The sequence below is a fragment of the Nannobrachium achirus genome (assembly GCF_963921795.1).
Source record: "Nannobrachium achirus genome assembly, chromosome: 21".
In the NCBI taxonomy this organism is placed as follows: domain Eukaryota; kingdom Metazoa; phylum Chordata; class Actinopteri; order Myctophiformes; family Myctophidae; genus Nannobrachium; species Nannobrachium achirus.
The window spans coordinates 57,135,217-57,158,773 of record NC_137828.1 but is presented as its reverse complement, the minus strand read 5'-3'; the positions used below and the strand labels follow the sequence as shown (position 1 = coordinate 57,158,773).

The 23,557-nt window shown below is 47.8% G+C and overlaps 1 protein-coding gene across 1 annotated transcript in view; it reads left to right on the top strand.

Annotated features, from left to right (window-relative positions):
- LOC308306800 (MAGUK p55 subfamily member 7-like) overlaps positions 1 to 23,557 on the top strand; it is a gene marked incomplete at its 5' end in the record, with an annotated part of 139,009 nt that overhangs the window by 69,768 nt on the left and 45,684 nt on the right. Inside the window, 5 exons of the mRNA XM_080751842.1 lie at positions 8,351 to 8,432; positions 8,854 to 8,939; positions 9,773 to 9,847; positions 12,803 to 12,999; positions 15,482 to 15,546. Coding sequence (XP_080607968.1) covers positions 8,351 to 8,432; positions 8,854 to 8,939; positions 9,773 to 9,847; positions 12,803 to 12,999; positions 15,482 to 15,546 — 505 coding nt within the window. The remainder of the gene's footprint in view (positions 1 to 8,350; positions 8,433 to 8,853; positions 8,940 to 9,772; positions 9,848 to 12,802; positions 13,000 to 15,481; positions 15,547 to 23,557) is intronic.

The window sequence follows — 23,557 nt, the reverse complement described above, 5'->3', positions numbered from 1 at the left end:
TAACGTACGTCTCTTTTTCACTGTCTATCAAATGTCTTTGCCAAAAAATAGCCGATCTGCAAGCTCACAACGCGTCGTGAGCTTGTAGATCTGCAATTTTTTTGGCAAATGTTCGGCGCCCAGGATAATGGATGTTGGGGATATTTTGATTATCGCGATATCATTAATCACGATTTCTTTGGTCATAATAATCGCGATATGACATTTTCATATCGTCCCATCTCTAACACACACACACACACACACACACACACACACACACACACACACACACACACACACACACACACACACACACACACACACACACACACACACCTCAGGCCCTCCAGCGGTGGCCCCAGCGGATGAAGCCTGGAGGTATGTGGATTGTTACAAGGTGAGGTGGTGGTGGTGGTGTGTGTGGGGGTGGGGGGGGGGGGGGTGTAGAGTGCTGACGGAGAACTCTACATGGGTTATTATGAAAACGTCGGGAGCGTCGGGGAGGATGGGATTGAAGGGATTTGAGACAGAGAGGAGGGAATACGCTACGCAGCGTTCGCTCTTTCAGCGGTTGCCTGATACGAGCCATATTTCTCTCCTCGAGCCGCTTGTCACTGCCTTAATATCGAGCACCTGCAGGTACAACGCTGTCTGAGAGTCGCTGCTATTCAACTGGCCTCGGTTTCTCTGTTTCTGTCTCTCTCTCTCCCTAAGACAGGGGTCTTCAACAGGGGGTCCGGGACCTCTAGGGGGTCCTCCAAATCTTTGTGTCATAGAAACTTTTTTTCTCCTTTTTAATGTTATCCACTTGAACCCTAATGTCCATATTCTGAGAACTTTAGCCAAAAATAGCAAATCTACTGCGAGGCGTTGTGAGCTTGTAGATCGGCTACTTTTTAGCAAAGAGCTTTGGTGTAGAGGGGAAAAAGAGCACACTAAGTACAGAGTGAAAGGTCAAGTTTATTAAGTATTGACGGTTCAAGTGGTTAAATATCTGAAAACACACATTGACATGAATCGAAAAAATATACTGACGATCGCGCTGTCAAACAATGAAACTATATGGAATCTAAGAAAAGGAAACTATATGGAATCCCTGCTTCATCTCTCTCTCAACTAAGGGGTCCTTGGCCTGAAAACGTTGAAGACCCCTGCCCTAAGAAGACACACAGGCATCTCAGTGTCTCTCTCTCTCTCTCTCTCTCTCTCTCTCTCTCTCTCTCTCTCTCTCTCTCTCTCTCTCCATAAGACGCACAGGCATCTCTGACTCTCTTTCTCTTTGTCTCTCTCTCTCCATAAGACACACAGGCATCTGTCTCTCTCTCTCTCTCTCTCTCTCTCTGTGTGTCTCTGTGTCATTCTCTCCATAAGGCGCACGCTCCGCACAGGCATCTCTGTCTCATTCAGTCAGCTAACAGTGGATGATGCAGGCCAGGCCTGTGTTGCTCCTGGGTGGACGGCGACGTGCGTCTCAGGTCTATTTGTGCACGTCTCCATTCCCCCAGTGAGCCTTCCTCCTGTTGTCTGGCTACAGCTCTTAACACTGTCCTGCCATGGGGCTTTAGTGGAGCACTTCATTACACAGGACTCTCTCTATGTCTCTCTCTGTGTCTCTTTATCTCTCTGTGTGTCTCTCTCTCTCTCTCTCTCTCTCTCTCTCTCTCTCTCTCTCTCTCTCTCTCTCTCTCTCCTCTCTCTCTCTCTCTCTCTCTCTCTCTCTCTCTGTCATTCCCTTGCTCCTCCTTTCCCTCCACACTAATAGAGTAGTGAAGTGTGATGTAATTTACACATCCTACCTGGTTCGCGGTTTTCTTCCCCCATTCTGAATTCCCATATACCTTTTTCATATCGCGTCATATAAGAACTGTGTTCCAATTATAAACAAATGATCTCAGCGGTTTGACTCATATGGATGTGAAGAATCAACTGATGGTGAAAAAAACGCTAATGTTACTGTCGCCAAATTAGTTACATTTTCGCTAGAAACAGGCTTTATCACTTATTAGTGACTGACTATCATAAACCATACAGAGCCACCTCGCCGACAATATCGCAAAGACTGTTTGTTTATTTTTGGACCACAATGCTTATATGAGACGATTTAAGATGACCCAATGTTATTCTCCATAGAGAATTACTTCCGTGGAACCGGGGGATGAGCGAGTCACGTCATGACTTCACTGTTCTATAGGCTCTGTTGCGAAGGCTCTCAATTGCCCTCACGTCATACCGGCAGTTGACAGAGGGTGAATCTCCATATATGGAGATGACTGACTTATCTCACCTCACCTCACATTCGATATCTCCATATATGGAGATATCTAGCTGCTGACTTCATCACGCTGATATCACATCGTACACAAAGGAGCGGCCCATATATAGAGATGTCTAGTTAGTGACCTCATCAGGATGACATCATGCTGATGTCACCTTCATAAACAAACAAGCCCTATAAATAGGAGCCTTTGACACCGGAGAAGCCAGAAGCATTCCTCGACTCAGACCTTATCGCCAGGATCACCTAAGCTTATAGCTTATCATCACCTCCAACCATCTCAAGATACTCAGCTAGTTCTCCCAGCAAGACTTCAGGGCCTCTCATACGATTCAAGGCATCTCGGTTAAGTTCTTACCGGACACCACTGCGGCGGGTCCTAACCCTAGAAACCAGTTCCTTCTGAGTAGCTATTTTACAGGCTCTATACACAGCAGCCATATTGGAAAGATATTGGGCCTCTTCCTTACTTCCATCACAGGTGTTATCAGTGATTCTAACGAAGGCTCTGTTTTGTTTAGTGTAGCACAGTGGTTCTCAAACTTAAATAGTTGGTGCCATAGTTTTGTACTTTTTCTGTTTTGTATGTGTCTATGAATGACATCATGAAATCATCCCCTCCCCTTTTACCATTCACCCAACACTGTGGGTATGGCTAACTTCAGCTGGGTCACCACCAGGCATACTTAATGAACTGGTGGGTGTGGCCTCATAAAAAACACAATTTTAACTCTTTCTGTACATTTTTTTAAATAATCTTCCTCCTAGTATAATAATAATACCTGATCATCATGTTTTTAGGGGAGAAAAAAATCATGGCACTGCATCTTTAAAGATTTCAAGGACCCCCATAACTCTGAGAGCTTACAAATGGAACCGAATTATTTGGGAACATGTGCTTTAAGGTGCCATTTGAATTGGAACCCCATCAAGGAACCACAAGGGTCCCTGGACCTTACTTTGAGACCCACTGGTGTAGCAGAGTGTTAGCACAATATCAGCACCCTGACTCTGTTTGGCAAGAACGAAACACACACTGGTAAAACCTGTGAAGGAAGTAAGTAAGCCGACCAATTTCTTTCCAACATACAGTAGTGACTGTGCATTTAGCCTATTGAGACAGATAGTCAGTCAGTCAGTCAGCCAGCCAGCCACTCAGGGACATGCAGAGAAGGTTAGAGAGGCATGGGCTGAAACTTCTAAAAGGGCCTTTTGGTGAAAATATTGAAAATAGCAGACCTCCAAGCTCACAACGCGTCGCAGAGCTTGGAGGTTGGCTATTTTCAGTACACAGCATGGATTTCTACACAGGGATACACACCATAGTAAAAACTGCATTCGTGGTCTGGAGAGGGCACTTAGGCGGATAAAAAGGGCAGGGGCTCAAGCCCCCTTTGATGTCTATGTGTGTGCACGTGCCTGCAGCCACTCACTCACTCACTCACTCACTCACACCCCTGCTTATTTACTGGCCTTTTCTGATCAGTTACTCCATCATTCCTGATTCGTCTCTGGCCTTCATCTCACCCAACAGCAACACCCAACTGCTGGCTGGACCGCCGTCTGTTGCAGCTTAGTTTTGGCCACCGTCGGCCTCCCCTTATCTAGACACAGCTCATTTGGCTACCGGTATGGCTGCTGAGTTCAGCCTGTTGGCTGGCTGCCGCTCACGCACGCACACACGCACGCACGCACGCACGCACGCACGCACGCACGCACGCACACACACAGTGAGTCTCTCCTTCATTCCCTCCCTCCTCGGTGTGCCTGGCTGCTGTCTTGGCTGACCAGCCAGATTTGTCACGTTTGAGGTCAGTGGGTCACCCCAATTACATGGAGATACTGTGAACACGTCTCAAATAGCCCAAAAGAAAGTTATTAGTGAAGTGCAAACAAGGAAATAAATGTAGCCCAATTTATCTTCTAGACTATACTAAAATGTTAAATGCAATTTACCCATAACGGTCCATTTTGATTTCAGACTTTACTGTCAAATGCACTGCATAGCCAGGTTGAATGGGCCAAAAAGAAATGTAACTTATCGCCCACGGTGACCCTGAGGTCAGTGCTCGAGGTGGCCATTTCTGCTTGCCAAAAGGGTATCTAGACTGTTTTCCCATATACTGTATAAATCCCAATAAAATCGAGTGAAAGTGGTGTTTTTGAAATGGCACCCGCCACGGCATATGATATGAACCATGTGTGTCCTAACAATGAGGGGGTTTGTATCTGCGCGCCGCATAAGAGCAGATATAGATAGATAGCCATAAACGTGTGGTCTAGAACACGCTGCTGGTATTGCTTCAGACAGACTTGGTGTCGTTACAGTAATGACACAGTGGGGTCCAAGGCCCTGCACTGTGCTGTTTAGCTAGCCTTTTGACTGCCACCATCCACCGAGCGCCTCGGGGAGATACAATAAAACCATCCATCACGCCGCTGGCTGCCAGCCAGCTAAGAGAGACAGAAACTGCATGACCACATGTCTGAGCACACCACCGGGAGTTTCTGCATGGCCTGTATCTCCTCCCCTGTTGTCTCTCGCATTGCATCTCTTTCTTTGCCTTTTGACACACGGTTAGCCTTTTCTAGTCCCGTCTGGGTACTGTTGCATCACGTCCATCTGCTTTAAGTCACGGCGAGAGGGGTTGAGCGTAACCCTGACGCAGAGGGGGTCTGATAGTGCGCTCCCCTCTCGCTGACCCCCCTCTCTGCTGCAGCCTCCCGGCTCCCTCTAATTGTCCCAATTATTGTGTTAAGTCGTCAGCTTTGTGCAGGCTCTCCGTGGCCTTTTGTGACCGTCCACCATCCTGGTCTCTGTCTTTCCTTACCTCCCGTGCTTCACCAGAAGCCTTGAGGAAACCATTATTGTTGTCAGGTGAACCATTAGGCATAAACCGGGTCACAAAAAACAGTCCCGATGGTATGGCTAATTTTGCCGCTGAAGTGCTCCAGGCCAGGAGTTCCACAATGGGCCTTTGAGGAGCGACCAGGGCGTTGTGCTGTCGCCCTCGCTCTACCTTCTCCTCTGATCCCCGTACCCGATCCTCCAGCGGCGACAGATGGAGCTTTACTTTGGTGCCGTTGGGAGGAAGGCGACAAGGGGGAAAAAAATGCAGAAACCGGAGTAGCAACGAGTCACGACGCGCCGGCGAGGTGGTGTCGGACACCCGCGGCCCGGCCCGGGGCGGTGATGAGTTGGGACAGTTTGAATTATAAAAGCAAGGCTGTACCGAGCGAGAGAGTGGAGGAAGCCTCTGAGCCTCTTTATACTTGGTTTCAACAGAAACAATAACAGCCTTTTTGGGGGATGATGTGAATAGCAGGTAAGAAGGGGAGGAAGGATGATGTGCAACCGCGACAAAGTATGTGTCGACCAGACGGCTCATCTGCAGCCGCCCCGGCCCCTGTCTCTCCGTCTGGGCCGGGGGTCACACAGACCCAGGCCAGGGTAACATACTGTACGGTTCCACCCCATGCTGGGCCCGGGACGTCTCGCTGTCTGGCCCGATCCTGAGTCCTGGCCAGGCCCAATGCCTCTACTCTATAGGTTGTTTGTTTGAGAGGGAGGACTGTGGCAGTTCTGATGACGGCTGATTGTTTCAGTGCAAAGCATGAAAAAAAAAGAGAAAAAAAAAAAAGAATTGGGATTAGAGTTGGTTTCCCTGGAAAACGCATCAATGGCGAACACTGTCATATGAAATGAGGAAGTGGAAATGCTATCCTCTGCCCTCCGCGTCCCTCTGGCTGAGAACCAGGCCAGTAAAAGAGGTAGAGGAAAAGTATAGTGTGTTCGTGTGCATGCATGTGTTAGACACACACACACACACACACACACACACACACACACACACACACACACACACACACACACACACACACACACACTGCTCTGTGCATGGTGGGCCTAACCTCTCTCTGTCAGAGGCCCTTTATCCTAAGATGCGTGCCTTCTGCCAATAAATGGATGTCTCTGACAGATAGCGCCAGACTGCCAATAGCCAACTGTTTCTCCGTCTTTTCCTATTACTCTGTGCTTCTCTCTTTTTTTTTTCTCACGTTCGTTCATTCGATATACTATGTGATACACCTTCACTTTGCAATAAAAATGCATCTGCACTGGTGGATGTCAAGGTGGCACAACGTTAAGGTGACTCCACTGTTTGCCGAGGCACCCCGACAGACACAACTATTGGCCCTGTTTGATCTCTGTCACTGCACAAGAGACTCCTACCAGTTGGTTGGGTTTTAAAAACTTTTTTTTTAATAGTTTTAGTCGACTAAATATATGATTTTAGTCGACTAAATCTACAGTTGATTTTGTCGACACTGTATTTTGGCCTTAATGGCGTTGTAACAAGACAATTAATTTTACACTTGGTTACATGCTGAAAATAGGCAATCTACAAGCTCACAGCTTGTAGATCTGCTGTTTTCACAGTGCAACCAAACGTAACATTACTTGTCTTGTTCTCCTATAGTCCCTCCCTAACATTTTAGTCTAGTTTTTATTTTGTTGTCAAAATTCTCAATAATAGTCTTTGTCAGTGAAAAAAGGTAGTCAACGACAGTTAGTCGATATTTTTAATCGACGATTAAATGCCACATACGTCCTCGTGGTGAAAGGAAGTGGCTGGTGACTCCATGTACTGTATATTGGAGGAGATGTGGTTGTCTACACTAGAAACTGTTTTCTTAATCCTGCGCCCACCTACTCCCGCTGGATTTCTGGCCATCACCACCCGCTTCCACTATGGTTTCAACCCGTTCCGCCCACAGTATATTTTTGACAGCCCACTTTAGCAAGCAGCCTGCTTGTGCAATATTGTCATTGAGACCCAAATAGGGGGGAGAAACTGGACACTGTGCTGTGGACCGTTAAAGCACCATGGACAGAGACACCATAGGCAGGGGCGTCACACCAGATTCTGGGCCCTGGGTACAAGGATTCACTGCGGGCCCCCCATGAATGTTAACTATTTAAAAATAGCAGATATACAAGCTCACAGCGTGGCACCGAGTGCCGCGCTGCGAGCTTGTAGATCTGCTATTTTTGAAAAATCGTGAAAATGTGTGCCAAGAAACCTATGTTTTCATGTCAGTGATGCTCAAACTTTTTCATGTGAAGGACCCCCCATCTCAAAATATTTAGTTCCAGGGACCCCCCAGAAGCAAAATTTGAGTTACAAATGTTCACTTAAAAAATACATATATTCAAAGATTTGCGCACATTTTCACGACTTTTCAAAAATAGCAGATCTACAAGCTCGCAGCGCGGCACTCGGTGCCGCGCTGTGAGCTTGTATAAAAATGACAAAATGACCAAATGACCACCCAAACAGGGCTGTTCACGGGGAATTCCCAGGAACCACCGACTCCTGGTGCTCCAGAATGGATGCCCCTAGTGGAGGACCCCCGCCACTGACAGCGCACATAAAATGCTGTAACTAGGGCTAGGAGCGACCAGGAGAGCCGGGGCCGGTACCCACGTGTCCGTCTCGGTGGCGCCAAGAGAGCCGTCAACATGAATCTGTCCCATATAACGCCACCATCAGGCCCATTTTTTCAAACACATTTTTGGACACTGCTCCTACAGATTTTGCCCTAAAATCACGCAAATCCGTACACAGTATGTCTACACTCATGTCATCAACATGGATCTGGCCCATATAGCCCCACCATCTGGCCGATTTTTTCAAACACATGTTTGGACACTGCTCCTACACATTTTGCCCTAAAATCACGCAAATCCGTACACAGTATGTCTACACTCATGTCATCAACATGGATCTGGCCTAAATTTGCCCTAAATTCACGCTGCGACCTGACGGTCGCTTATCTCCCGATTAGGGAGTCTTACTGGTATACGTATATAGTGTGTGGGTATCGAAAAACAGGAGATGAGAAAATATCAATGGTATGCAGTTCTTTTATTTTCCTGAAAGGATTATTTGACAAGGGTTTCATCATTGTGATTATTCATAAGCTTGTCCACTCTCCTCTAAATGACTTTAATACATCATATCAGACCTATATGCAGACCTGAGTCACTCACCAGTATTCTGTACCCATATGTTTGTCTGTGTGATGCAGGGGGCCACCATAAAGCGGGACGAGCAGACGGGAGCCATCTTTGTTGCCAGGATCATGAGAGGAGGTGCAGCAGACAGAAGTGGTCAGTTCTCTTTTCTTTCTCTCTGTCATGCAACATAATATTATAGCCAAGGTGTGTTTATGAGCGGTGCTAACCGATCCTGCATCTGGCTCTGTCTGTTTGTATGTATGTACGTACTGTATGTACTGTACAGTATGTCCCACACTTGGCTCATTAGCCGAGCTTCGCTTTGCTTAATGAAATTAACTTAAAAACGTACATTAAAAAGCACTACTCACTTCACACTGTGTGTGATTTTGTAGTGGTGCTAACTGCTCCTACATCTGGCTTTGTCTGTCAGTACATATGTCCCGTCTGTTTGTACATACTGGTATGTCCCGCCCCATCTCACATTGACCAAGCTTCGCCGAACTCATGAAAAGCATCGCTCACTTCACACTGGGTGTTATTTTTTAATCACCAACTTGTTTGTGTCGTATAGGTCTGATTCATGTAGGAGACGAACTGAGGGAGGTCAATGGGATTCCTGTGGATGACAAGAAGCCAGAGGAAATTATTCGTATTTTGGTAAGACTTAGGCTCTGTGTGTGTGTGTGTGTGTGTGTGTGTGTGTGTGTGTGTGTGTGTGTGTGTGTGCGTGTGCGCGCGCATGCACACGTGTGTGTGTATGTATGCATGCAACCACTGGTGTGCATTTGTGCATGTTGTGCGCCTCTACACGCTGTGCGAGTACATTTCGGCTTCCTTCTTGAGAGCAGCAGTCCTGTTTATGATGGCAGAGCTCCCTCCAAACTCATCCAGGGCTCTTAAGACTTTATCCCTGTGCTGAAAACCCATCATTGGGCCTCCACAACGAGGACTTCCCGGCCTTCAGACCACATGCAGAGAGCCACGCGGTCCCCCTGGACGAGCTAGACTGCTGTGTAGTCCCTCCAAGCGAGCTCCGCCGCAGGCCTCAGAATGAGCTCCGTCATAGGCCTCGGCTCTGCCAGCAGGACCAGACGAGAGGGAGAGAGAGAGAGAGAGAGGGAGCGATGGCTAGAGGAAGCCACTGGAGTGCTGGAGGCCTTTTAAAAGTTGTGGCTTCAGGAGCAGATGAAAGCTCTCAAACCACCAGCACCCCGTGCCCTCACCCCCCGCACTCTCTCTCTCTCTCTCTCTCTCTCTTTCTCTCTGCGCCAAGACAAGTCATCCAATCCTAATAACCCTGTTCCATTGTTGAAAAATCAAACAGCACTTCACATTAAGAGGCTCTCATTGGATTAGGTGCTTTGTGAATTATGTGCAGACTGAGCGCTCTGACGTGCCGTTTTCTTTCCCTCTCCCGCTGCATCTGCTGCAAACCTTCCCCCGCCCTCCCCTCGCCTCCCCCCGCTATCTGTCTTTCTCCAATATCGCAGGCCCAGTCACAAGGGGCCATTACCTTCAAAGTTGTCCCGGGCATCAAGGACGAGGCGCCGTGCAAGGAGCCCAAGGTAGGTTGTGTCCTGGGCTGGCTTGGTCGTTATGTTGATTGGGTTACATTGATGGACGTTAGTACTGTAGGAGTGGACAACATGCGAGCCTATGAGATGCCAAGCATTCTTCCTGAACTCCCATCTGTAGGAGCTGATCTGTGCACTCGCTAGGGGAGACAAGGGGGAAACTGAGAGCTGTAATATATTAATGTGAGGTGCACACTGTACATATAAACTCACCCTTGTGTACAACGTTTTGAAACTGGACGCAGAACATATCTGGGGTGGAGTGCGTTACTGTGCGCGATGGAGCGCACATACACGGCGTTCGCTAAGTCACAGCAATGCGCTGCGTGGGCGTTCGACCGCTTAACTCCGCTATCATTTCATCATTCTCACCCACTGCAGTGCTGATGTATCGTTTCTCGCACACATCTATCAAACGGCAGCCGGGTGGGGGGTGGAGGGGTCGAGTTGGCTCTCGAGGTTTGAGCTTGGGGGGGGTCAAAGCGTTAGCTGGGAAGCCATTACTCACACCGCTCTGCCTTGTAGATGTGGGGGCGGACAGGAAGAGGTGGGCCACTTATCTCTTTTGTCTGCGTTTTAACGACTTTAAAGGACAACTTTGTTTTTTTACAAGGGTTCATATTTTAGATTATAATTAGACAAAAGAAAATATGAGCGTTAAAATGTTTTCATTTACTGCTTTCTATTGTTTTAGCGATGTTAGTATTTTGATTTTGAAGTGGCTAAATATGTATTTTTAGACACAATAAAGGGCTTTGCACACAGACGCGTTTTGTTCACACGAAAAAAAACTGACGATTTCATTTTTTAAAAGAAAACAATGATTCTCTATGACCTTATGCACACCGGCTCCGAATTTGCCATGCGGCAGGTGGCTGCGGCTGTGCGCTTTTTTCCCCGATCGAACCCAGTTCGATTTGTGCGTCTTGTCGCATGCTGTAAAAACTCATTGACTCCTTTTATGACTCCTTTTCGGATCCGCAGTGTGGATTCAGCACAGCCTTGCACACCAAATCCAATGCGTTTTATCATGCAGCAAATGGAAAGAAACGCACCGGTCCTGGGTGCAAAGCCCTTTCTTTGTTACTATTTACACCAGCTCCCGTGAGTCACATCTGCCCATGAAAGATTGCGGTGCATCTTGAGAATGGGCTTATTGTGTCTAAAAATACACATTTAGCCACTTGCATGCATGCCCCCAACCTGATGCCCCCAGGTTGTTAAAATCACTAAAACGATAGAAAGAAGTAGATTAAAACATTTTAACACACATCTTTTCTTTTCTCTAATGACTATCTAAAATACGGTATGAACCCTTGTTGTAAAAAAAAAACAAAGTTGTCCTTTAAAGGTGCCCATTTTAACACAACTGCTGCCAAAAAAATACCCCTTTGTAGGGCTTCTCCGCCATGCCCAAGGAACCCGAAGATTTAATAAGCTTTGATTAAAAAAATATAATTTATCGAAGCCGAACTAAAATAGGCCAGAACTAATGCTCGGGATCGGTTTCTACATGGACACATTATGGAGCGGACCGATTAACATTGAGGCCGCAAACCGGAAGCGGATGGTCCATCCTATATTCCGGCCCGTTAGCTTTCTCTGTAAACACCACGGCTTACAGATGGAGAATGGATTTGAGAAGCTGATGGAATACGCCAACACACGATGCATAGCAGTTTCCGATCGCGCACGATGGGAGCTGGATTAGCGCCCGCGTTAACAGGTAGGAGAAGCCAGCAGTGAAAGACATAGAAAAATCTTCGGTTTCCTCGGCTGTATATAACCAATGAGTTAAGGATGCTGTCTGAGAAATAGTGCACGTGTTGCCAAAAGCCTCTCCCCACACCAGGTAGCCCCGGAGACACGCGGAAAGGCGACGCGTGAGTAAACAGATGGGGAAAACTAAAAATGCACAAGGTAAAAGTTGAGATGAGAAAGTGAGTTGCAGCGAGACAAACGGGAGGCGTACGCCATTATGTTAGGAGCCGTAGCCAGCATGGCTGTTCTCCACTCTGACCCAAACTAAACGTCCCAGTCTGAAACATCCTTTCACTACATGGCGCGCACCGCTCCCTAAATCAACGAGACAGAAAAAAACAAATGTAATCTCTCTTTTTTCTATCTGTTACCTTCTGTCCCTCCCTCCCTCCATCTTTCTGCAGTCACACACACACACACACACACACACACACACACACACACACAGAGACACACATTCCCTTCTCCTTTCACTTTTCTCTTCTCTTTCCACATGTACAGAGGTGTCTTAGGAGTGATAACTCATGGTGACGGTACTTTATTTAGACAGAGGACACGGTGAGGTGCTTTAGGTTGCAGCCTAGCTGGCTGCAGCGGGGAAAACACGTCAACGAATTTTCCCCTCGCAGGTCCGACCTCCTTTGTGTTGATGAGGTGTGTCCCTCCTCCCCCCCCCCCTCTGCCAAAATGAATTAAACCATCTCGGGAACCAAAAAACTCCCTCTGTCTTCTTCTTTAGTTTTTTCTTCTTCTATTTCTTTTTTGGTTTGTTCCCTGGTGCGAGGACGATCGCTGATGTCAATTTAACCGGTGAATCGTGCAGAACAGGGCGAGGGAGTCTCGATCGACACTCGATCGAGACTGGCGAGAGTAGTTAAGTCTCGCCACGCTTGGTAGAGGCTGACAGTCTGCCCTGACATCCCACCCTCAATACAAGTGTTACAGAAGGTTACGGAGAGAAAATTTGTGAGTGGCTGCAGGTTCTACTCCTGATTGCAATGACCTTTCCTGGCCAATCACAGTAAGCGACGGTGAAGTGCTGCCGTGGTACCGGCGACGATCTCCCCACAGGCCTCACCTTTCATGTCAACGTGCCGAACGCAATGGAAACCTGTTGTCTGAGCCTCTCCCCTCTAAAACCTGTCCCCCCCCGGCTGTCTCCTCTGTCCCGTGCTGTGCTTCCAGATGTTTGTGAAGGCGCTCTTCGACTACGACCCGAAGGAGGACAAAGCCATCCCGTGTAAAGAGGCCGGACTGGCCTTTAAGCAGGGCTCCATTCTTCAGATCATGAGCCAGGATGACGCAACCTGGTGGCAGGCCAAACACGAGGGCGACAACAACCCTCGCGCGGGCCTCATCCCGTCCAAGCAGTTCCAGGAGAGGTGAGACACACACACGCACACACACACACACACACAGGCACGTGCACACATAGACATCAAAGGGGGCTTGAGCCCCTACCCTTTTATCCGTCTGTAAAAAGTGCCCTCTCCAGACCATGAATGCAGCTTTTACTATGGTGAAATAAATACAAATGCCCTCTTTCCATGCCATACCTGAAGGCAGAATTCAATTGATGTGCCTTGCCCAAATTCTCCTGAACTTGAAGGCATCATCTTATGGTGAAATAATTGCCCTCTCTGTGTAGCAATTCATGCCGTTACACCGTACCACATCTCCAGTATTCACTTGATTATGCTTAGTTTAGTGTGGTATCAAGCCGACCTTCAAGCTCATAACGCATCGTAGCGTGAGCTTGGAGGTCTGCTATTTTCGATGTTTTCACCAAAAGGCCCTTTTCGAAGATTTCAGCCCCTGCCTCTCTAACATTCTCTGCACGTCCCTACACACACACACACACACACACACACACACACACACACACACACACACACACACACACACACACACACACACACACACACACACACCAACACAAAGAGAAAGGCCTGTCCTCTCAGTCCCTCTGCCATCTCCTTTTAACAAGCTTGCCCTGCCCTGCTATTTTGACTGTCATAGCTTAGATAGAATGCATTTTCTTTTCTTTTTTTTCATACCCCCCCCCCCACCCCCCTCCAACCACCCCCCACCCCTCGTGCTCGCCTCAAACTGCCAAAATAATTTGGATGTCCGCGCATGTCTGGCCCAAAAATGAGTAATGACAGAAAATGATAGCGCTGGTACCGGTCCCACCTTGGACGGTGAGCGGGTGGAAAATCGCACATCAGTAGCGCTGCTCGGGACGGGACGGCCGCTGATGTGCAACACAGAGCTCGGGGGGCCTGGGGCAGTTTCTTGGCGTTGTCCGGCAGGCACCCGAGAAAAAAAAATCAAACCTCGGTTCGAAGTGGAGCGGTGAATCTGAGCAGCTATACTGTGTGTGTGTGTGTGTGTGTGTGTGTGTGTGTGTGTGTGTGTGTGTGTGTGTGTGTGTGTGTGTGTGTGCCTGCACAACAGCGCCCCTCCTTTAACATTTGTGGCCACTCAAGGTATTGCCAGGCTACGGACATAGCCAGCCACATAGCCACATAGCCAGCCACATAGCCACATAGCCAGCCACAGACATACCTGTCTATTGGGAGCGCTTTCACCGCTCCAAAAATAGCAGATATACAAGCTCACAGCGCTGTGAGCTTGTAGATCTGATTTTTTTTTTTATTGTGAATTTTTACCCGATATAAGTGTCTTTTGAATCCTTCTAAGGTTTTTTGAAAAAATAGCGAATGTAATAGAGCTCAAGTGGTGAAACCTTTGGCCTAGTTTTTATAGACCTGGTCGCTTGTTTCACTCACAGAATCTGGCAACTGGACCCCCGGAGAGTCTGCAAACAAAACACAGTGTGTGAGTGTGGTGAGGGGCGTGTGTGTCATGGTGTGTGTGTGTGTGTGTGTGTGTGTGTGTGTGGGTGGGTGGGGGGGGCCTGTGTGCGTTTGTGTAGTGTGTGTGTGTGTGTGTGTGTGTGTGTGTGTGTGTGTGTGTGTCATGCTGTTGTGTGTGTGTGTGTGTGTGTGTGTGTGTGGGGGGGGGGGGGGGGGTTAGTGTTGGTGCGTGCGCGTGTGTGTGTGTGTGCGTTTGTGTAGTGAGTGTGGGTGGGGGTGTGTGTGTGTGTGTGTGTGTCATGCTGTTGTGTGTGTGTGTGTTGGGGGGGGGGGGTGATTGTTGCTGCGTGCGTGTGTGTGTGTGTGTGTCATGCGTGCGCGTGTGTGCGCGTGCGTGCGTTTGCGTGTGTGTGTGTGTGTGGGGGGGGGGGGGGGGTGAGTGTTGCTGCATGTATGTGTGTGTGTGTGTGTGTGTGTGTGTGTGTGTGTGTGTGTGTGTGTGTGTGTGTGTGTGTGTGTGCCTGCACAACAGCGCCCCTCCTTTAACTTGTGTGGCCACTCAAGGTATTGTCAGGCTACAGACATAGCCAGAGACATAGCCACCCACGGATATACCTGTCTATTGGGAGCGCTTCACCGCTCCAAAAAGAATACGTAAAATAGAGAGAGAGACTAAAGACCCTGAGAAAAAACAATTTAATGAGACCTTGCAATTTTGTCAGTGGCAAGCGTTGTGTTTTCAATTCTACTCCTGCATCACCGACACTCTCTTTTTCTTTTTTTTAAATAAAATGTCCCCCTCTTGCCCTTCTTACCTGAAAAAAAAGGAAAAAGACATGGACAGCAGCCATCGAAGAACGTATTCTCTCTATCCTAGCAGAACGTGTTTATTATCCCCTCTTCGGTCATAAAAGCTGATGGTTTTATTGTGCCTCTCTCTCACTCTCTGTCTGTCTGTTTGTCTGTCTGTATTCTCTCTCTCTCTCTCTCTCTCTCTCTCTCTCTCTCTCTCTCTCTCTCTCTCTCTCTCTCTCTCTCTCTCCAGGAGATTCGCCCTGCGACAGCCGGCTGCACCGCTCCAAATCCACCGGGCCTCCAAAAGAAGATCATGTAAGCATACATCATCTGGCCTGACGGGAGGCCCAGCGAACCACCGCTTCACTGCAAACAACAACATGACAATGGTATCGCTATTAGCAACGCAGCAGGTGGCTGTGCTGCTTCAGGAGTGTCTATGCTAGAGAGAGAGTGTGAGGCCAGGAAAGAAAAACGGGACAAAAAGAGAGAGGGGAAGAAGGAAGGAAGGCCTCCCTCAAATATCAAGGAAGTTATTTAAGAAGGAAGGGAAACACGTGACCACTGGGCATGGCTATGAAGCTCAGCATGGGTGCCAGAACTCGCACCGGAAGTACGATAAAATACATGTCAGTGAAGCGACCGCAGTTTTCCCAGTGACCCTGAGCGCAAAGGTGGGGGCCGATGGGCAATAGGCTTCCCACACTCCCGCGCCCCCACCGTTGCGCTCAGGGCCGTTGGGAAAACCGTGGTCACGTCAGTGAATGGAGCTGGCTTGATCAGCTCATGAACAAACCTGGAACAAAAACTATTTATTAACTACTGAGACCTTTGTCATCTAATCTGTTCAGGAATATAAAAGAAGACATATCAATGGTATTTTTACAATCACTTGCTTTTCGATGTGCACAGTTCATAATGAAATAATAATAATAACAGTAAATATAAATAATAATCGTTTCTGTCTCCAAAGTATCGCGAGATTTGGTTCCCAGACAGGAAACGGTGGATAGTCTCGTGATACTTGGCTCGTTTAGAAACATACTTTTTGCTCTTTAGATACTGCTATAAAATGACACAGTGCACACATCGAAAATCCACACAGCACAAAAGAATGTGTGACATGCCTTCTTTTATTTTCCTGAGCTGAGTATGTTATAAAGGTCTCACTTTTTCATAAATAGTGTTTGTTCATGTTCATGTGAGCTGCTGGGAGGCTGCTGCGCTGCTCCACAGTCTTCCACCGAACTTCCGGCTGCAGTTTGGCACCCATGGTGCGACGAATCTGCCGGTTGGAACTGCGAGATAGCGAAAGGGGCGTGGCTGTCTTTACCTCTTATTTACCTTGTCAAATATAGGGAAATGAGAATGAAAAAGTGTGAAAGATGAGCGGGAATGAGAGAGTGAGATGAGAATTAAGGGGAGAGGACGAGACTTGGAGAGACCAGGCACCTGTGTGTGTGTGTGTGTGTGTGTGTGTGTGTGTGTGTGTGTGTGTGTGTGTGTGTGTGTGTGTGTGTGTGTGTGTGTGTGTGTGTGTGTGTGTGTGTGTGTGTGTGTGTGTGTGTGTGTGTGTGTGTGTGTGTGTGTGTGTGTTATAACAAGAAGTCCATTTGTTGATCCTGCTCTCAGCTCTGATCCATGCATATGAGAGAGCTACAACAGCCTCCCACCAGTGATCAGCAAGCAGGGGCATTTAGGAGTAGGATAGAGGCAGGGGAAGGGGCTGCCCTCTGGACCCCAACCCCAACATCAGGCTCACCTCCCTGCGTCCGGTGTGTGTGTGTGGATGACTCTTTGTATTGCCATCTTGCGGAGCGTCTGGGCGACCAACTGCGGATTACTGATCTGATGGCAGGGCCCGAGGATGTGATAGGCGCTTGCCGTCGTAAATTACCGGGCCCGCTCTGCTTTGCCCATTAACATGTTTTTACTGCGTGTGAACATGTGGGGCTTTGCAGTGCAGTGCAGTAACACCCTGGCCGGCACAGAGGTATGCAAGCCTCCGGGGCAGCTAAGCGAGCTGGGAGGAGGGGGACAGAATAGCAGGGGTGGGGGGGGAAACAGAGATTGAGAGAGAGAAAGAGAGAGATTCCTTGTCGAGAAAACAAAGGCGAGACAAAACCTGGATGTAGGCGAGAGTAGATGCAGAGATGTCAGGTGTTTAGCCGGTGGTGGTGCATGAGTTTACTGCCTTTACCAGATGCTCCCCGGGGATGAACTGAAATGCGCTGGCGTGTAACACCCAAGCGGAGACATTTGAGTTTATGACCGTATCAATCCCATATCCGTTGGTCCACAAGGGTGACTTTTTTAATGGGTGACAATGCATCCCGCAGGGGTGTCAACGGTCTTCCTAATTAGGCATGGCTCAAAACCCATAAACATAGCAACTCATAAACTGTGTTAACACAGTTATTAATGGCCACAAGTCATCACCCTGCCATCCGTCCAGAAGTGTTTATAATTCAGGTTACTGTTACGTACCCCCACACACAGACACACATACATGTACATACATACCAGACATGATTCTGCTCAGCTGCTGAGGTGTTTATTCCTGTCCCCCCCCGGCCCTTTGGCCTTTTCATCAGCTACGAGCTTTTCCCGTAGAACACGTCTACACGAGTACTGTCAACACTCCTCTACTTCCTCCCTTCCCTTTCAACTTTTACCTCCGTCTCTCTGCAGCGTGTCAATCACCTGCGGCTGACATGTATTCCAGCCGCATACAGTATATTCGGCCCTAATGCAAGCAGACAGGTCCTGTTCTGTAGTATGTAGAGTCGTTTCCCCTCCGATACCTCTCTGGATTTCACCGAATGCACGCAGAGATCCCCTAGCAGCCAGTGGTGTAAAGTAACTATAACTGCACTTACTTAAGTAAAGTACTTGAGGACAATTTTGAGTTATTTGTACTTTATTTCCAATTTCCAATAGTTTTTCTTCTACCCCACTACATCTCGGATCCAAATATTGTACTTTTACTCCACTACATTTATTTGAAAACTTTAGTTACTAGTTACTTTGCAGATATAAATTGTAATATTAAAAACATACAGTACATTTACTACTTTAGCCCTCATTAGCCTATTGTGAGCTTGTAGATCTGCTATTTTCAAACATTTTGTACTTTTACTTTTGGTACTTTAAGTACATTTTGATGCCAACACTTTCATACTTTTACTCAAGTACATTTTGAATTCCAGACTTTTGCTTGTAACAGAGTATTTCTATATTGCAGTATTGCTACTTTTACTTGAGTAAAGAAATGGGAGTACTTTTTCCCACCACTGTACATTATGTTTGGCACGGGCCTGGCCTGGTAATCACATGGTGGCCATTTTGGAAGAAAAACCCAGTATACTGTATATTTCCCCATTGTCGATGAAGCCTCCCTGCTCTGAGTTGGCCCTGTCTGCGCGTGACTAATGAAATGCGACCCTCTGGATATCCAGCATTGAAATAACACGCGAATCTTAGCACTGACCACCCCTAAACTTAGCATTAGGTTCTTTAACCTCACATTCAGACCTCAAGCGAATTATGGATGTTGTAATTTCCTGGTTATGTTCAACCACATGCTGGCATGCATGACTCAGGACGGCCAGAAATAGCCCCGCTAAAAGGTTCTAGGGAGACAGTGCTGTTACTGTTCTCTCCTAGTTCTTTTAAATGGCCCGTTCCTTTCACGGCTACTCAGACATGTAGGCCGTTGTCTCTGCTCAGAAGGCAGGTGTATAAGATGTACTGTAGTAGCATCCGTATGAGCCCCGTACTGGACAAACATAACTCTCCTTTGGAGATCCAGCGCTGCTTTCTCCCTATGCAGTGTGCTCCATAAATACCAGGGGTGTGTGCCTGTGTGTGTGATGTGCACATGCAAAATAGTAGGAAGTGCCTTGACACGGCAGCGCACTCAGGTCCTCAGGATGAGTAACCAGCTAATTCTAACGGTCCATCCTGTGATCACGCACGGACACACACACGCACACACACACAATAGCTCACTTTAATTTCCCCGAAAGACGGCTCGAGAAGACGCGGCGCTGATTTAAGATCGAGTCCAAGACGCGAGTGGAGTGGAGGGAATGTAAAAAGGGGAGTAAAAGTCAAGAAGAATTGGAACTATTAGAACGGTGAAGCAAGTGCGAGGGAGGGAGCCAGGAAGGAAAGGAGACACCGTAAGAAAGAGAGAGCAGCGAAGGGTCACATTCGGTAGCAAATGTGACCCTGTGGAGCTGCAGTGGCCGGGTCAGAGAGATGTGAAGGGGGCGGTGGTGAAGGGGATGGAGGGATGGATGGATGGATGGATGGATGGAGAGAGACAGAGAGAGGGCCTGCTTGGCTGCTGCCCTTGGGCCATAAACTATAGCCTAATTGAAGGATACCTAAGAGACCTTTTGCCTTTGCTGAAGACAGGGCAGAGGGAGGGAGTGGTTCCAACGCGGGAGCTCTCCGTCGGCTGGAACAATATTGATCTTGGCGAGGGCCCGCGGCCAGCGATCGCTTTGCCGCGTTCATTTACGGCCAACATTCACGGCATATAAATAACGGCCTCCCTCGCTTTTTCATCACATTCCTCTGGGTTGTGGAACCGATGTTTAAAGCCCCCTATTTGATAATGAGCTGCGGTGCAGTGAGTCGACTGTTGCGTTCACCGTAGTTACGATATCAAAGTCTCAGTCCGCCTCTTCGCGGTCTCAGTCCCTCTCTCCCCCACCTTTCCCTTGAATCCCATGTCTGGCTCTCCTCCAGTCTGCCTGAACATCCTGACAGCTCTCTGGGCCGTCTAACATGCAAACCTCTCTGCTGTCCAATTGTTTGGCTTTGCACGCCGTCTGCCAAACACGTGGACACACTTATTGCTCACCTTGGGGTCCTCCACCATCTCTCCATTCTCTCCTCACTCCCCCTTTATCCTTCATCTTTCTCTCTCGTTCCAACTACAGGCCAAACCGGCTATAATCGGTGCCCGCGATTCGTCTTAAGTGGCCCTGAACCTCGGCCCTGCGTTCAATTTAATCTGTCCATTTCACTTCTCCACTTTTTCAATGCTCATGGACACATTGGTGATGGATTTGGACACAAATAGACTTGGGGAAGAACATGTTCTGTCAAGATGTTCAAGGGTAGATAACCAGATAACCCCATGCAGACCACCCTTAAAGTGTTTCAGCATTTAGTAATTTTTTCTTACCCCAGACATAAGAATATCCTTCTGCCTGTTACATCGTAAGCATCGCAGAAGAAGCGCTGAGTGTTGTTAATCGTCATATATAAACTCCAGGATGGCTCATCATAACATTTTGCAATATAAAACCCTCATCGCGTAAAGACGGGCGGCCTTCTAATGCAGACCAGTTCTGTCTCTCTCTCTCTCTCTCTCTCTCTCTCTCTCTCTCTCTCTCTTTCTCTCTCTCTCTCTCTCTCTCTCTCTCTCTCTCTCTCTCTCTCTCTCTCTCTCTCTCTCTCTCTCTCTCTCCTTCGCCTCTTCAACCAGAGTCTAAATAATCATCTCTCCTGCCCGAAGGCCAAAAAGATCTCATTTCGTGTCATCTGGAAAATTCCACCAGTCTCATCCCGGCAATAAAAAGGAGACATAGAAAAGAGTAGGGGCTCCAGTTCGTTCAACAGGAAGGCCATCTGTAGTACAGTACGTTGGCTGGCAAGCGGAGGTGACATCAGCTCATAACTCAGGCCCCTTCACGAGGTGTTGACGAGGGGTCATCCCACAGTCCGTTAGCTGCCCGTAAGCAGATAGCTGATTATGCTAGCGGCTACGTACGCAGTGGCAGCGTGCCGCCTACCGTTGAATGATGGACTGGAGCTATACAGCCAGGTCTAATCCCAGAAAAAAAGATCCAGAGAGTGTGTGAAGAAAGAAAGACGTCTGAAATTTTAAGATGTGCTGAGCCAGTGGAGAGAGCTGGGCCCCGACCTTGCATGTCCGTCAGTTAGGAGAGCCAGCGGCAGCGTCTGGGGTGATGACAGCGGGGACGATAATGAGGTCGCTTGGTTTATGACAAACGGCACATCCCTCCACACATGTGCAGCAGTAGCATCATTGTCTGCCCTGCAGTGGCCTGGTCCTTATCAACTACGGGTTGTCCCTAACCACAGAGACACCAGATATTGCACCCAGCGTACTGGATACTGCAGGGGCCTTCAACGTTTTCAGGCCAGGGACCCCTTAGCTGAGAGAGAGAGATGAAGCAGGGACCACCACAACCTTTTCATAGATTCCATATTGTTTCATCGTTTGACAGCACAATCATCAGTGTATTTTGGATTCAGATATTGAACTACTTGAGCCGTCATTACCTAATAAACTTGACCTTTTACTCTGTACTAACGCCTCGCAGAGCGAGGCGTTGTGACATTGTACTGTTGTGACCTTGTACTGTACCTGCATTCTTTTCTACCATCCATCTGTCCCGACTCGGCCACCTGTGTTCTTGCCGTCTTCCATTCCTGCACCACCTACCGTAACCATGGCATATACAGTACAGTATATCCCCTCTGTCTGTCTTTCGCTCCATAACCTTACTGCACCCTTTCTGTTGTCCTTTATGTGGTAAACCTTCAGTATCTGGGGGACATGCGATATACAGATCCTTCTCGAAAAATTAGAATATTGTGTGAAAAAGCATTGCAGATGCCATAGCAACCCAAATCATAACCGACTTAGGAAACTTCCCATTGGACTTCAAGCAACTCTGACTTCAGAAGGTTGACATTTCTCTATTATAAATCCTTGTTTTGAGTGGTCTCGTGTAATATTGTAATAACCCTAACCCTTGAAATATGGACTTTTGATATTCATAATCTGTATGCCATAAAAATTCAAAATTGTAACAAAAAAGGTTTGGAATAATTCACTGAATGTCCAATGTATCTAGAATATATGAAAGTTTCAAGAAATATATGAAAGTTTCAAGACGATTTACTTTTACACAATATTCTAATTTTTCGAGAAGGATCTGTATATCCCTCACTGTGTGTCCGTTTCCATAGGAGAGTCGGCCATGAGACGTACACAGCGACTGGGCTGAGTGGCTGATAACACCAGTAACTAGGCTGACATCCAGTGAGTGGGTTGACTGGCTAGTGTACCGGCCGACTTGCATGTAGCCACAATGTGGGCAGCTACAGCTCCACTCCTTGCTATATAACAGACTTGTCTCTCTCTCTCGTCACAGCAGATCTGATCGTTGAGGTATGGCGGCTCTACTCAGCCGCCTTTGACTGCTCTGAGATCAGAATGTGACGTGACTGAATCGGGCAAAATGTCAGGGCTTCGGTTAAATAGAGGCCAATGTTACAGTGCGTTTCCACCACCACTGCAGCATTCTCGGACATAGTGTTTCGCCCTGCCGATTTATATTCTGCGGCGTTATCGCATGCCGTTTTTTTTTTATTAGGCGAGGAATGTTACTGAACAATGTTACAAGACCATTACCGGTAGGCTACTTGAACTGTTCCTGTATGTAGATAGGCACCAGATGAAAGCCGCACGCAGTGTAACAAGGGGCAGCGATTTGAAAGATTGCAGATATCTCTCACGCACATTTTCTCTGTCCTCTCATGTTTCAAGTATCCCTATCCCTATATCTTCTCCTGTTCTTTTCCACGCTCTCTTTACCTCCGTTTATGTCTCTCTGTCTTGATCTCTGTTTCTCTCTCTCTCTCTCCTCTCTCTCTCTCTCTCTCTCTCTCTCTCTCTGTCTCTAAGGCTCCCCTCTCCTGTGCTTCATTCCCGACCCTACTACCAATGATTCTCAGGGTCGCCGTTCAGAAGCTGGTTTTACTTAAGATGTCACATTACAATGGGCGGAGGGCGGCATCATTGGGGGAACATTGCTGTGAACACACATCAACATGTGAAACATGATGTCAGATAAAATAGCGGGGGGTTTCACGTTACACTGCCTGCTGAAATAGAATAAAAATGAAATAAAAAGATGTAACAATGCCAAGCTTATAGGGCCTGTATAGCTTCTGCCTCGGAGGTAAAAAAGGCCCCGCTGGTCCCTGATCACTCCTGACTGCTGTTATGGCTAGCCATTATGCTTCTGCCGTGGATGATGCAACATCTTCCCGAGCCGAGGTGCGCTCTGGGAAATGAACGTGGTGCTGTAAGGTGAGCCCCAGGCTCTGGTTAAATGGCGTTCTGTATGTTTTGATTTAACCCTGTTTGGCGCAATTGGGAACATGTGAAGGGGAGGAAGCGTCTTTAAGTGCCTCCAAATGTTTCATTGCGATCCCTCTCTCTGTCTACACACACACTCACACACACACACACACACACACACACACACACACA